The 14,748-nt window shown below is 57.5% G+C and overlaps 1 protein-coding gene across 1 annotated transcript; it reads right to left on the bottom strand.

Moving 5' to 3' along the window:
* Window positions 1-13,021: 13,021 nt before the first annotated feature.
* Window positions 13,022-14,199, bottom strand: LOC311307279 (single-pass membrane and coiled-coil domain-containing protein 1-like; the record flags this gene model as incomplete). The annotated part of the gene is made up of 3 exons (XM_084436076.1): window positions 13,022-13,493; window positions 13,738-13,887; window positions 14,153-14,199. 3 exons carry the CDS (start codon window positions 14,197-14,199, stop codon window positions 13,022-13,024), a joined length of 669 nt encoding a protein of 222 aa, XP_084292202.1.
* Between the last annotated feature and the right edge of the window lie 549 nt (window positions 14,200-14,748).

Raw genomic sequence — 14,748 nt, 5'->3', positions numbered from 1 at the left:
GGCTCGTTGGTCTAGGGGTATGATTCTCGCTTAGGGTGCGAGAGGTCCCGGGTTCAAATCCCGGACGAGCCCTAATTTTTGATAACAGTCCAGGCGTTATGAAAGTTGCAGTGACACAAATAGAAATTTGAAAAACAACATTGAGCGGTAGCCTATCGCCTGAGGACAGAATGGAAGCATGCTGTGTCTAAACAAAATACTTGACCCCGACGTGATTTGAACACGCAACCTTCTGATCTGGAGTCAGACGCGCTACCGTTGCGCCACGAGGTCCATGCTATAATACAGGGAAAATCCACATCTAATCCAATGGAATACTTCATTCTGTCTAAACCCAGGACAAAAGTGTGAAGCATGCGCAGGTCCATCGCGGGCGGGAGCCTATGGAATACCAAATGTGCCAATATTAAATAAATAAATATCCCTTAATTATATAAATAATCATCAGCTGAGGTGCTGGAGCTGAGGAGTTGTGGTGCTGGTCTGAGGAGTTGTGGTGCTCGTCTGAGGAGTTGTGGTGCTGGTCTGAGGAGCTGTGGTGCTGGTCTGAGGAGCTGTAGTGCTAAGTAGCTGTGGAGCATGTTATAAATTAATACAAATCTAAGGATAGAATGTTTACACTGAGAAGCGTTTTAAAATGTTAGATGATATTTATTCAGAGATCAGTACTTACCAATGCTTGAGCTGTGATGGGCGAAGGCTCGGTAGGACAGCAGGTGGTGCACGGCTGTGGACCTGGACAACCTCTGCTGGATGACCGGAGCTGGACAGCTGTGGTTGTGGACAACAGTTGACTGGAGGTGGATGGCTGTGGAGGTGGACATACAGCCATAAATGACACTGCACTGCTTGTTGCTTGACACAGATATCAACCAATATATATAATATATCAATCAATATAAGTCTCTCAATAGTATGATCGAGTATGATAACTAAATATATTAAATGAGAAGTGATATCACCAGATTATGAACGTAGCGAGAGCAAGTTAACTTTGCTTACCGTGAAGTGGAAGGGAGTGAATGCGGGCGAAATGACAAAAGACTAGTTGCGAAAAGTAGACAGTTGAGCCCACACGAATGACGCGCGGAACGACGTTAGCTGAAGGGAGAAATGAAATAAATAAATGTGACATTATGAAATAAAGTGTCCTTCGGAAAAGTACCATTATGAAATAAATAAAAAGTGCAATTTGAAAATAAAATGTGAAATAAAACATACATTATGAAATAATATTTAATATTAATTGTTTGTATTTTATTTAATTATTTAGCGATTTTATCTATTTATTTATTTATATTCCTGTATTTATAGATATGATTATTTATATAATGAAGGGATATTTATTTATTTAATATTGGCACTTTTGGTATTCCATAGTGGAGTAGGTTGTGTTCTCGCGCGGCAACATTTTCAGGCCAAGAATAGTTTTTATGGTGTAGGGTTATTTACATGCGTTGTTCGTTGCACGTTTGCAACTTGATACTTGAGACCTTATAATCAACAGAATTGCACAGTGGCTCGTTGGTCTAGGGGTATGATTCTCGCTTTGGGTGCGAGAGGTCCCGGGTTCAAATCCCGGACGAGCCCAGTCTTTTTTATGATTTTTTTTAAAGCATATTTTTTTCTCTGAAGAATGGTTATGTTACAACGAATATTAAAAGACATATGATCACCTCATAGGTAATATGGAATAACAAGAGCCCCTGCTGCTGGCCTGATTCCAAATGTTTGTTTCGCACCTAAGCACCTGTGGCTTTTTGTGCATGGCTGTAAACCAGCACCTAGGATAGTTCAACATGTCCAGGATAACTTTTCGCTAGCTCGCTCGAGTAAACCGGACAACCGCAATCACGGTACTATGACGGTGGCTATCAACATGTTATGTCTACCCAGCTGGTCCAATCTAGTTATGAGCGTGTTGACGGTGAAGGAGAGGTATTTGCTCGAAATTACCAATCGCATACCTTAGTTTGAGTATTCAGGCACAGCCATGGACAAGGAAAACAATACGCATAACCAAGTTCCGTCCACCGCATTTTACACAAGAAGATCAATATTATAGAAATATGAACTATAGGCGCAACAGTCGCTACTGCCAAAGGCAGGAAGGAAAGCTGAAAAAATACTGCCGACATGCCTACTGTTTGCACACTGCAGATTATTTTTTAATTTGCACACTGAAGTTCCATATAGAATCTTAACGTCCATATGCCTTTTTCCAAGTGAATTGGTCGGTCAGTGCAGTGCTTCATGTTAGAGTTCGGTTTTGGGACCCAGGCGCAACAGGAAAGGAGGAGGCAAGGAACGGTAAAGCCCGGAGGGGCGATTTAATAAGATCACAAAGGGGGATGTGGTAGTCGTACAGCCGATGGTCAGGCAGGAGCGTGGTAGTCGTACAGGCGATGGTCAGGCAGGAGCGGGGTTGTCGTACAGGCGATGGTCAGGCAGTAGCGGGGTTGTCGTACAGGCGATGGTCAGGCAGGAGCGGGGTTGTCGTACAGGCGATGTTCAGGCAGGAGCGGGGTTGTCGTACAGGCGATGGTCAGGCAGGAGCGGGGTCGTACAGGCGATGGTCAGGCAGGAGCGGGGTTGTCGTACAGGCGATGGTCAGGCAGGAGCGGGGTCGTACAGGCGATGGTCAGGCAGGAGCAGGGTAATCGTACAGACGTGGGTCAGGCAGGAACTGGAGAGATGAGGAGGGGAGGCAGGGTGAGTGAGAGTAATCACAAACGGGGAACGGGAAAAAACACTACAAAATACGGGTAAGGAGATTGTAGGCTAGGCTATACTTTACCACAAGAGTATTATGGTAAGATCTGGCGATGAGTGGAGTGTAGACCAGGTTCTTGTAGAGGTTGAAGGTGATTGCAGAACGAGGGACAGGTGTGGTGATGATAATTGGAAACCGGTGAGTAGAGCCGCGCCCGCGTCATCGTCGGAGACGAGCGCGCCGTTCTTGTCTTTGCGCACGGGCTGATGTGCTGGGCATGTCGGGATCCGACTCGACGTCACCGGAGTGGGAGGAGACTGCCGAGTCCGCGGAGCTGGCCGGAGACGGGGAACGCCCGGCAGTGGGGGGAAACTCCGGAGAGTCAGAACGTTGTATGCCCGGGCCGATGCGACGTGCGGTAGAGCGCGTAGGGCGCCCCGAGCGCGCAGCGGGCCCAGAGGGGAGAGAGGGAGGCGGTTGTGGAGGCGAGGGCATGCGAGCCGTAACAGGACCCCCCCCCCCGAGGGGAGCCACCTGGCGACCGACCGGGGGCGTCAGGATGGGCCCGGTAGAAGTCCCGGAGGAGAGACGGGTCCATAATGAGCTGCCTGGAGATCCAGCTGCACTCCTCGGGGCCGTACCCCTCCCAATCCGCCAGGTATTGGAACCCCCGACCCCGGCGGCGCACCTTCAGCAGCCGCCGAACCGTCCACTGGGGATGCCCGTCGACCATCTGGGGAGGCGGAGGAGCTGGGGCAGAAGGCATGAGAGGACTCGAGGAGACAGGTTTGATCTTGGACACATGGAATACAGGGTGTACCCGCATGGAAGCAGGGAGCTTAAGACGTACCGCAGCCGGGTTCAGGACACGGTCGATCTCGAAGGGCCCAACGAAGCGCGGAGCCAGCTTCCTGGAGGGGACCTGGAGTGGAAGATCAGCAGTGGAGAGGTAGACACGTTGACCGGGCCGATACGCCGGAGCAGGAGTGCGGCGGCGGTTGGCCCCGCGGCAGGAGCGCTCGTTGGAGCGGAGCAGGGCCCTGCGGACCTCCCTCCAGACACGGCGACAGCGGCTGAGGTGGGCCTGGACGGAGGGGACGGAGGCCTCCGACTCCTGGAGAGAGAACAGCGGGGGCTGGTACCCGAGGGATGACTCGAACGGAGACCTGCCAGTGGCAGCGCTGGTCAAGGCATTGAGGGAGTATTCGACCCAGGGTAGGTCCTTGCTCCAGGAGGTGGGGTGGAGAGCCGACACACAGCGGAGAGCGGACTCCAGGCTCTGGTTGGCCCGTTCGGCCTGGCCGTTGGTCTGCGGGTGGTAGCCAGAGGAGAGGCTGATGGTGGCGCCGATCTCCTTGCAGAAGGCCCTCCAGACCTGGGAGGTGAATTGAGGCCCACGGTCCGAGACAATGTCTCCGGGGAGACCGTGGAGCCGGTAGACATGTTGGACGAGGAGTTCAGCTGTCTCCGCAGAGGACGGGAGCTTGGGGAGCGCCACCAGATGGACCGCCTTGGAGAACCGGTCCACCACGGTGAGGATGACCGTGTTGCCCCTGGAGGGGGGAAGACCGGTGATGAAGTCCAGGGCGATGTGGGACCAGGGACGGCTGGGGACCGGGAGAGGACGCAGGAGGCCAGCCGGGGGCTGGTGGGACGCCTTGCTGCGGGAGCAGACAGGACAGGCGACCACAAACTCCCGGACGTCGGACCTCATGGAGGGCCACCAGAACCGTCGGCTCAGGAAGGAGAAGGTGCGGTGAACCCCGGGATGGCACGCAAACCGGCTGGCATGGCCCCACTGGAGCACCCGGGACCGGACCGAGTCAGGCACGAAGAGCCTGCGAGGAGGAACGTTGGCCGGACTGGGTTGGGCGCGTTGGGCCTGCCTCACCACTGCCTCGATGTTCATAGTGACCACCCCTATGACACGCGAGACCGGCAGGATGGACTCAGGCTCCGCGGGGGGCGCCTCGGGCGCGTGGAGGCGGGACAGCGCGTCGGCCTTGGCGTTGCGGGAGCCGGGCCGGAAGGTGAGGGTGAAATCAAACCTCCCGAGGAACTGGGACCACCGCGCCTGGCGGGAGTTGAGGCGCTTGGCCGCCCGGATGAAGGTCAGGTTCTTGTGGTCTGACCAGACGAGGGTGGTGTGTTCGGCGCCCTCAAGCCAGTGGCGCCACTCCTCCAAGGCCCCCACCACCGCCAACAACTCTCTGTTCCCGATGTCGTAATTCACCTCCGCTGGGGAGAACCGGCGGGAGAGGAAGGCACAGGGGTGCAACTTCTGGTCCTCCCCTGACCGCTGGGACAGAACAGCACCGATGCCTGTGTCCGATGCGTCCACCTCGACCACGAACTGCCTGGAGGGGTCAGGATGGAGAAGGACCGGGGCGGTGGTGAAGCACTTCTTGAGCGCGGAGAAGGCAGCGCTGGCAGCCGGTGTCCAGACGAACGGACGCAGGGATGAGGTGAGGTGGGTGAGGGGAGCTGCTACCCGGCTGTAGTCCCGTATGAAACGGCGGTAAAAGTTGGCGAAGCCAAGGAAGCTCTGAAGTTGCCTCCGGGTCGTGGGTTGAGGCCATTCGACCACGGTCTTGATCTTGCGGGGGTCGGGTCGCGTCAGGCCTCCCTCCACAATGAGCCCCAGGAACTCCACTGACGAGGAGTGAAAAGTGCACTTCTCCGCCTTGATATATAGGCGGTTCTCCCGGAGACGCTGGATGACCATGCGGACATGCTGGACGTGCTCCTCAGCGCTCCTGGAGAATACCAGGATGTCGTCCAGGTAAAGGTCCACAAAGACGTCCAGCATGTCCCTGAGCACGTCGTTCATCAGCGCCTGGAAGACGGCGGGGGCGTTGGTGAGGCCGAAGGGCATGACGAGGTACTCGTAGTGGCCACGGGAGGTCTTGAAGGCGGTCTTCCATTCGTCCCCCTCACGGATACGCACCAGGTGATAAGCGTTCCTGAGATCCAACTTGGTGAAGATGGTGGCACCGATGAGGGGTTCGAAGTTGGAGCTCATGAGGGGGAGTGGATATTTATTCTTAACCGTGATGTTATTGAGCAGCCTGTAGTCGATGCACGGCCTCAGATCTCCTCCCTTCTTCTTGACGAAGAAGAACCCCGCTGCCACCTGGGATCGAGATGGTCGGATGAGACCCTCGGCCAAGCACTCGGAGATGTAGGTATCCATGGCTGCTTTCTCCGGGAGGGAGAGGTTGTAGAGACGACTGGCTGGGAGAGGGGCGCCAGGGTGGAGCTCGATGGCGCAGTCGTAGGGTCGATGAGGGGGGAGTGTGCGGGCGCGCTCCTTACTGAAGGCCTCCCCGAGGTCGTGGTACATCGAAGGGACCGTGGAGAGGTCCGGAGGAGCGGGACGGGGTCGGTCAACCCGAGTGGAGGTCTGAGCAGCTCGGAGGCAGCGGGCGTGGCAGGCGGTGCTCCAGCTGAGGATGTGCCCCGAGCTCCAGCAGACATGAGGGGTATGGAGTTCCAGCCAGGGCCTACCTAGGATGAACGGAGCGTCGGGAGAGTGGATGACGAAGGGGCGGATGTTCTCCACGTGGTTTCCCGAGGCTGTGAGGGTGAGGGGCAGGGTCCGGTGAGTAATGGGACCCATGGGATGGCCATCCAGAGCGAAGGCCGAGAGGGGCCTCTCCAGAGGGGAGATAGGGAGCGCCGCTTTGTGGGCGAACTGGACGTCCACGAAGCTCTTGTCAGCACCGGAGTCGATGAGAGCAGGGACGGAGAGCGTGTGCCCCTGCCAGGCGAGGGTGACAGTGAACCTGGCGGCACGGGTCCGGGATTGGGGATGGATGAGCCGGCTTACTCGGTACCCCCTGGCGAGTGAGCCTACTCTTTTTGCCGCCCTGGGAGGTGCAGAGGAACAGGAGTCGACGGCGTGCGCTGGGCTAGCGCAGTAAATGCACAGCCCGTTCTGTTCCCGGTGCTCACGCTCTGCAGGGGTCAGTCGGGTCCAACCCAGTTGCATGGGTTCCTCTCCAGCGGTGTTTGGGGGGGCGAGGGAGGCCGGGGCAGTCCGAGAGAGTCCGGCAGAGGGAGGCGGAGACGGTCTGGGTGCGCTGTGATGTTGGTGCGCCCGCTCGCGCCTGCGTTCCCGGTGGCGCTCGTCTATGGCTATGGAGAGGGAGACGAGTTGGCTCAGGGTCGCTGGTCTGTCTCCTCCAGCCAGGCTGTCCTTCATGGCGTCCCCCAGGCCCCGTCGGAAGGCGCTGTACAGGGCAGACTCGTTCCAGGAGCAACGGGCAGCGAGGATGCGGAACTCCGTGGCGTAGTCCGCTACTGAGCTGGAACCCTGGGTGAGGGCGGAGAGAGCAGCGTCCGCGTCCTGTCCGTGGACGTCGTGGTCGAACACAGTCCTGAATTCTGCCACGAAGGCTGTGTAGTCCTGCATGTAGGCAGCTGCGCCTTCGCGACCCGCCATGACCCAGCGGCGAGCCCGTCCCGTGGTTAGGTTAGCGATGTAGGCTACGCGAGCTGACGCAGTGGAGTACATGCTTGGCTGGAGCTCAAACACGTACTCACACTGCATGAGGAACTCCCGGCAGAGGGTGAATGTCCCGTCGTAGGGGGCCGGGGAGGCGAGATGGGGCTCCCGGTTTGGTGGAGCGGTGGGGTTCAGGAACGGAGCCAGGCGGGCACTGAGCGCGGTGACCAGGTCGGATACCTGCTGCAGTTGCTCAGCTTGGGTCTGTTGGAGGGCTTGGAGTGGTCCAGGAGGTGTAGGTCTCTCCTCCATGTTGGCTGGGTCAAAACTGGCCAGATCTTACTGTTACTGTTAGAGTTCGGTTTTGGGACCCAGGCGCAACAGGAAAGGAGGAGGCAAGGAACGGTAAAGCCCGGAGGGGCGATTTAATAAGATCACAAAGGGGGATGTGGTAGTCGTACAGCCGATGGCAGCCGGGTTCAGGACACGGTCGATCTCGAAGGGCCCAACGAAGCGCGGAGCCAGCTTCCTGGAGGGGACCTGGAGTGGAAGATCAGCAGTGGAGAGGTAGACACGTTGACCGGGCCGATACGCCGGAGCAGGAGTGCGGCGGCGGTTGGCCCCGCGGCAGGAGCGCTCGTTGGAGCGGAGCAGGGCCCTGCGGACCTCCCTCCAGACACGGCGACAGCGGCTGAGGTGGGCCTGGACGGAGGGGACGGAGGCCTCCGACTCCTGGAGAGAGAACAGCGGGGGCTGGTACCCGAGGGATGACTCGAACGGAGACCTGCCAGTGGCAGCGCTGGTCAAGGCATTGAGGGAGTATTCGACCCAGGGTAGGTCCTTGCTCCAGGAGGTGGGGTGGAGAGCCGACACACAGCGGAGAGCGGACTCCAGGCTCTGGTTGGCCCGTTCGGCCTGGCCGTTGGTCTGCGGGTGGTAGCCAGAGGAGAGGCTGATGGTGGCGCCGATCTCCTTGCAGAAGGCCCTCCAGACCTGGGAGGTGAATTGAGGCCCACGGTCCGAGACAATGTCTCCGGGGAGACCGTGGAGCCGGTAGACATGTTGGACGAGGAGTTCAGCTGTCTCCGCAGAGGACGGGAGCTTGGGGAGCGCCACCAGATGGACCGCCTTGGAGAACCGGTCCACCACGGTGAGGATGACCGTGTTGCCCCTGGAGGGGGGAAGACCGGTGATGAAGTCCAGGGCGATGTGGGACCAGGGACGGCTGGGGACCGGGAGAGGACGCAGGAGGCCAGCCGGGGGCTGGTGGGACGCCTTGCTGCGGGAGCAGACGGGACAGGCGACCACAAACTCCCGGACGTCGGACCTCATGGAGGGCCACCAGAACCGTCGGCTCAGGAAGGAGAAGGTGCGGTGAACCCCGGGATGGCACGCAAACCGGCTGGCATGGCCCCACTGGAGCACCCGGGACCGGACCGAGTCAGGCACGAAGAGCCTGCGAGGAGGAACGTTGGCCGGACTGGGTTGGGCGCGTTGGGCCTGCCTCACCACTGCCTCGATGTTCATAGTGACCACCCCTATGACACGCGAGACCGGCAGGATGGACTCAGGCTCCGCGGGGGGCGCCTCGGGCGCGTGGAGGCGGGACAGCGCGTCGGCCTTGGCGTTGCGGGAGCCGGGCCGGAAGGTGAGGGTGAAATCAAACCTCCCGAGGAACTGGGACCACCGCGCCTGGCGGGAGTTGAGGCGCTTGGCCGCCCGGATGAAGGTCAGGTTCTTGTGGTCTGACCAGACGAGGGTGGTGTGTTCGGCGCCCTCAAGCCAGTGGCGCCACTCCTCCAAGGCCCCCACCACCGCCAACAACTCTCTGTTCCCGATGTCGTAATTCACCTCCGCTGGGGAGAACCGGCGGGAGAGGAAGGCACAGGGGTGCAACTTCTGGTCCTCCCCTGACCGCTGGGACAGAACAGCACCGATGCCTGTGTCCGATGCGTCCACCTCGACCACGAACTGCCTGGAGGGGTCAGGATGGAGAAGGACCGGGGCGGTGGTGAAGCACTTCTTGAGCGCGGAGAAGGCAGCGCTGGCAGCCGGTGTCCAGACGAACGGACGCAGGGATGAGGTGAGGTGGGTGAGGGGAGCTGCTACCCGGCTGTAGTCCCGTATGAAACGGCGGTAAAAGTTGGCGAAGCCAAGGAAGCTCTGAAGTTGCCTCCGGGTCGTGGGTTGAGGCCATTCGACCACGGTCTTGATCTTGCGGGGGTCGGGTCGCGTCAGGCCTCCCTCCACAATGAGCCCCAGGAACTCCACTGACGAGGAGTGAAAAGTGCACTTCTCCGCCTTGATATATAGGCGGTTCTCCCGGAGACGCTGGATGACCATGCGGACATGCTGGACGTGCTCCTCAGCGCTCCTGGAGAATACCAGGATGTCGTCCAGGTAAAGGACCACAAAGACGTCCAGCATGTCCCTGAGCACGTCGTTCATCAGCGCCTGGAAGACGGCGGGGGCGTTGGTGAGGCCGAAGGGCATGACGAGGTACTCGTAGTGGCCACGGGAGGTCTTGAAGGCGGTCTTCCATTCGTCCCCCTCACGGATACGCACCAGGTGATAAGCGTTCCTGAGATCCAACTTGGTGAAGATGGTGGCACCGATGAGGGGTTCGAAGTTGGAGCTCATGAGGGGGAGTGGATATTTATTCTTAACCGTGATGTTATTGAGCAGCCTGTAGTCGATGCACGGCCTCAGATCTCCTCCCTTCTTCTTGACGAAGAAGAACCCCGCTGCCACCTGGGATCGAGATGGTCGGATGAGACCCTCGGCCAAGCACTCGGAGATGTAGGTATCCATGGCTGCTTTCTCCGGGAGGGAGAGGTTGTAGAGACGACTGGCTGGGAGAGGGGCGCCAGGGTGGAGCTCGATGGCGCAGTCGTAGGGTCGATGAGGGGGGAGTGTGCGGGCGCGCTCCTTACTGAAGGCCTCCCCGAGGTCGTGGTACATCGAAGGGACCGTGGAGAGGTCCGGAGGAGCGGGACGGGGTCGGTCAACCCGAGTGGAGGTCTGAGCAGCTCGGAGGCAGCGGGCGTGGCAGGCGGTGCTCCAGCTGAGGATGTGCCCCGAGCTCCAGCAGACATGAGGGGTATGGAGTTCCAGCCAGGGCCTACCTAGGATGAACGGAGCGTCGGGAGAGTGGATGACGAAGGGGCGGATGTTCTCCACGTGGTTTCCCGAGGCTGTGAGGGTGAGGGGCAGGGTCCGGTGAGTAATGGGACCCATGGGATGGCCATCCAGAGCGAAGGCCGAGAGGGGCCTCTCCAGAGGGGAGATAGGGAGCGCCGCTTTGTGGGCGAACTGGACGTCCACGAAGCTCTCGTCAGCACCGGAGTCGATGAGAGCAGGGACGGAGAGCGTGTGCCCCTGCCAGGCGAGGGTGACAGTGAACCTGGCGGCACGGGTCCGGGATTGGGGATGGATGAGCCGGCTTACTCGGTACCCCCTGGCGAGTGAGCCTACTCTTTTTGCCGCCCTGGGAGGTGCAGAGGAACAGGAGTCGACGGCGTGCGCTGGGCTAGCGCAGTAAATGCACAGCCCGTTCTGTTCCCGGTGCTCACGCTCTGCAGGGGTCAGTCGGGTCCAACCCAGTTGCATGGGTTCCTCTCCAGCGGTGTTTGGGGGGGCGAGGGAGGCCGGGGCAGTCCGAGAGAGTCCGGCAGAGGGAGGCGGAGACCGTCTGGGTGCGCTGTGATGTTGGTGCGCCCGCTCGCGCCTGCGTTCCCGGTGGCGCTCGTCTATGGCTATGGAGAGGGAGACGAGTTGGCTCAGGGTCGCTGGTCTGTCTCCTCCAGCCAGGCTGTCCTTCATGGCGTCCCCCAGGCCCCGTCGGAAGGCGCTGTACAGGGCAGACTCGTTCCAGGAGCAACGGGCAGCGAGGATGCGGAACTCCGTGGCGTAGTCCGCTACTGAGCTGGAACCCTGGGTGAGGGCGGAGAGAGCAGCGTCCGCGTCCTGTCCGTGGACGTCGTGGTCGAACACAGTCCTGAATTCTGCCACGAAGGCTGTGTAGTCCTGCATGTAGGCAGCTGCGCCTTCGCGACCCGCCATGACCCAGCGGCGAGCCCGTCCCGTGGTTAGGTTAGCGATGTAGGCTACGCGAGCTGACGCAGTGGAGTACATGCTTGGCTGGAGCTCAAACACGTACTCACACTGCATGAGGAACTCCCGGCAGAGGGTGAATGTCCCGTCGTAGGGGGCCGGGGAGGCGAGATGGGGCTCCCGGTTTGGTGGAGCGGTGGGGTTCAGGAACGGAGCCAGGCGGGCACTGAGCGCGGTGACCAGGTCGGATACCTGCTGCAGTTGCTCAGCTTGGGTCTGTTGGAGGGCTTGGAGTGGTCCAGGAGGTGTAGGTCTCTCCTCCATGTTGGCTGGGTCAAAACTGGCCAGATCTTACTGTTACTGTTAGAGTTCGGTTTTGGGACCCAGGCGCAACAGGAAAGGAGGAGGCAAGGAACGGTAAAGCCCGGAGGGGCGATTTAATAAGATCACAAAGGGGGATGTGGTAGTCGTACAGCCGATGGTCAGGCAGGAGCGTGGTAGTCGTACAGGCGATGGTCAGGCAGGAGCGGGGTTGTCGTACAGGCGATGGTCAGGCAGTAGCGGGGTTGTCGTACAGGCGATGGTCAGGCAGGAGCGGGGTTGTCGTACAGGCGATGTTCAGGCAGGAGCGGGGTTGTCGTACAGGCGATGGTCAGGCAGGAGCGGGGTCGTACAGGCGATGGTCAGGCAGGAGCGGGGTTGTCGTACAGGCGATGGTCAGGCAGGAGCGGGGTCGTACAGGCGATGGTCAGGCAGGAGCAGGGTAATCGTACAGACGTGGGTCAGGCAGGAACTGGAGAGATGAGGAGGGGAGGCAGGGTGAGTGAGAGTAATCACAAACGGGGAACGGGAAAAAACACTACAAAATACGGGTAAGGAGATTGTAGGCTAGGCTATACTTTACCACAAGAGTATTATGGTAAGATCTGGCGATGAGTGGAGTGTAGACCAGGTTCTTGTAGAGGTTGAAGGTGATTGCAGAACGAGGGACAGGTGTGGTGATGATAATTGGAAACCGGTGAGTAGAGCCGCGCCCGCGTCATCGTCGGAGACGAGCGCGCCGTTCTTGTCTTTGCGCACGGGCTGATGTGCTGGGCATGTCGGGATCCGACTCGACGTCACCGGAGTGGGAGGAGACTGCCGAGTCCGCGGAGCTGGCCGGAGACGGGGAACGCCCGGCAGTGGGGGGAAACTCCGGAGAGTCAGAACGTTGTATGCCCGGGCCGATGCGACGTGCGGTAGAGCGCGTAGGGCGCCCCGAGCGCGCAGCGGGCCCAGAGGGGAGAGAGGGAGGCGGTTGTGGAGGCGAGGGCATGCGAGCCGTAACACTTCATACGTTTTGATCCATAATCTGGAATTTAACCTGCCCCGGAGCAGGTTAATTGGCAGCATAAGTTACCATAGTGATACAGCACGGTGAAAAGTGAACTACCTTTGTGGTACAGGCTTAAACCAGACTTGAACCTGAAGTTATCGTGCTAACCCCGTAATCCTGTTTGTAGTACAGAGCCCAGGTGCGCTCAAGTAGCCTTTGTCGTAGGGTGGTCCAAAACTGTGGCCAGTACGGGGATCGAACCCGCGACCTTGGCGTTATTAGCACCACGCTCTAACCAACTGAGCTAACCGGCCCTCCTCGTGTTAATGACGACACATGTCAATGTCCAAATGACTGAAGAATTTCTTGTATATATGATTTGTTTATTTTGTGTGCATGGCAGGCACATTTCAGAGCATGTTTTAGCCTCGCACAGTAATCCATACTCACATGACAACACTTTTTTTTTTTTATATATATATATATAATTTGGCTATTTAGGTCTTCCTTCTGTCTGTTTGATAAGCTCTTCAATGGAGCAAGCTGGCTTTTGCTTTCTGGATCCTTCAGTCTTGATAACGCCCGCCTTGCCTTCTTCCACCACCTGCACGGCCCTCAGCAAACTGTCCCTCAGCATCTGGTTCCCCACACACCTCCAGATCACAGCCTCCACGCACGCCTGCTGGCCTGGTGTCCTGCCTGCACTCTTGTACTCACACTTGAAGCCCTGCGTCACAAAAAAGGCACAGAGAGCCTTGGCATCAGCCTCTCCCAGGCCCAACTCCCTCAGGACAGCTCCCCAGGCAGCGTCCACCCTCCGGTTCTTGAGCCTCCTCCGCAGGATGGAGGCAGTGGTTGGCAGGCCAGGGGCCAGGTCAGGCAGATGCTCCAGGACACGCGTACGGCAGCAGTTGAGTGTGTCAGACACATAGCCAAAGAGAAGGCTCACTTCAGCCAGGGAAAGACTTGGTGGATGGGGAAAAAGAGGAGAATGGACTAAATCATTGGGAGGCAATGGTGAATGAGCGCCAGTAGTGTTTTCATGACAATGCAAACTCAAAATGTTTTAACCTGGGACAATAGACTGCACAATAATACCCCATGTTGTGTAGCCTAATTAAGTGCTAAACAGGGTAAGTCGGACAGCTCTCATGTGGCTTGATGATGGTCAATTTCAGGCAACCATGAAAACTGTTTCAACCATCTCACCTATCCTGTATTAGCGAGGCCCACACCTGGTCTTGCTGGGCCTGCTTGGCTAAAACCTGCCTGTGGCGCTCCAGCCTCTCCATCAGGGCCCTGGCAGCCTCGTCCATCTCCTCGAAACGAGAGCTGATGTTCTCAAGCCTCCGCTCCAGCCTTGATGATATGAGGGTAAATTGGAAATTCACATGAATGCAATGTTTGTTTTAATGCAGTGTATCTGTAGTATGAATTTTCAAGGTAGCACCATTGTCTTGTTAGTTCTTTGTCTAATGTTGTCTCCATCAGTGTTATGCACCATTGACCAAAACAAATTCCTAGAATGTGAAACTACAACATGTGAAACTGTAAACTACCATGGGAAATGAACTGATTCTGATGTTTTTTCCTTCTAACAGTTACACAGCAGACTCCATATCACCTGCTCAGTGTGTCGCTGAAGCCTTTGGAGTTCTCCTCTGTGGCCATTCTGACTACTACTTCATGGGCTCTCACCCCGACACAACACTCTCAAAGGAACCCCCGTATAGCTTTGCCACACTCACTTGCTCCTGGACTTGCTCTCTCATGTGCACACACACACATAAACACTGTCTGCTGTTCTGAGGTAAGTGAGGGCTATTTTAAACAGCAGCCAAAATAGACAGCGAATGGCAGGGCAATGTTTGGGGTGTGCTCCAGCAGCAGCAGGTTGCAGTTAAGCCGATTGGATACTGTTGCAATATTTAGGAAGCTTCCCATAACTGTGTCTCTTGTTAGTCAGCCATATTCTAAGGTGTGGTGGTGTTTGTGTATGATTATGGGCATGATACAAATATAACTAGATGGTTCACTAGAGGTTTATTAACAGTTTTCAGAGTGTGCATTGTTCTATGTGGTGTTGTTTCTGTGGTTAATCTTAACTGGGGTTTTGGCATAAGCTAGGATATGTTAATAGAGAAGCCCTCTACTGAATGTCAATTAGAGAAAATTATTTCAGCCTTTAGTTCCTGCCTGTTATTCCTGTATGTATGTATG

The sequence above is a fragment of the Borostomias antarcticus genome (assembly GCF_949987555.1).
Source record: "Borostomias antarcticus genome assembly, chromosome: 1".
NCBI classification, from domain to species: domain Eukaryota; kingdom Metazoa; phylum Chordata; class Actinopteri; order Stomiiformes; family Stomiidae; genus Borostomias; species Borostomias antarcticus.
The sequence above is the reverse complement of the archived record's forward strand: the minus strand, read 5'-3'. Positions and strand labels throughout refer to the sequence as shown.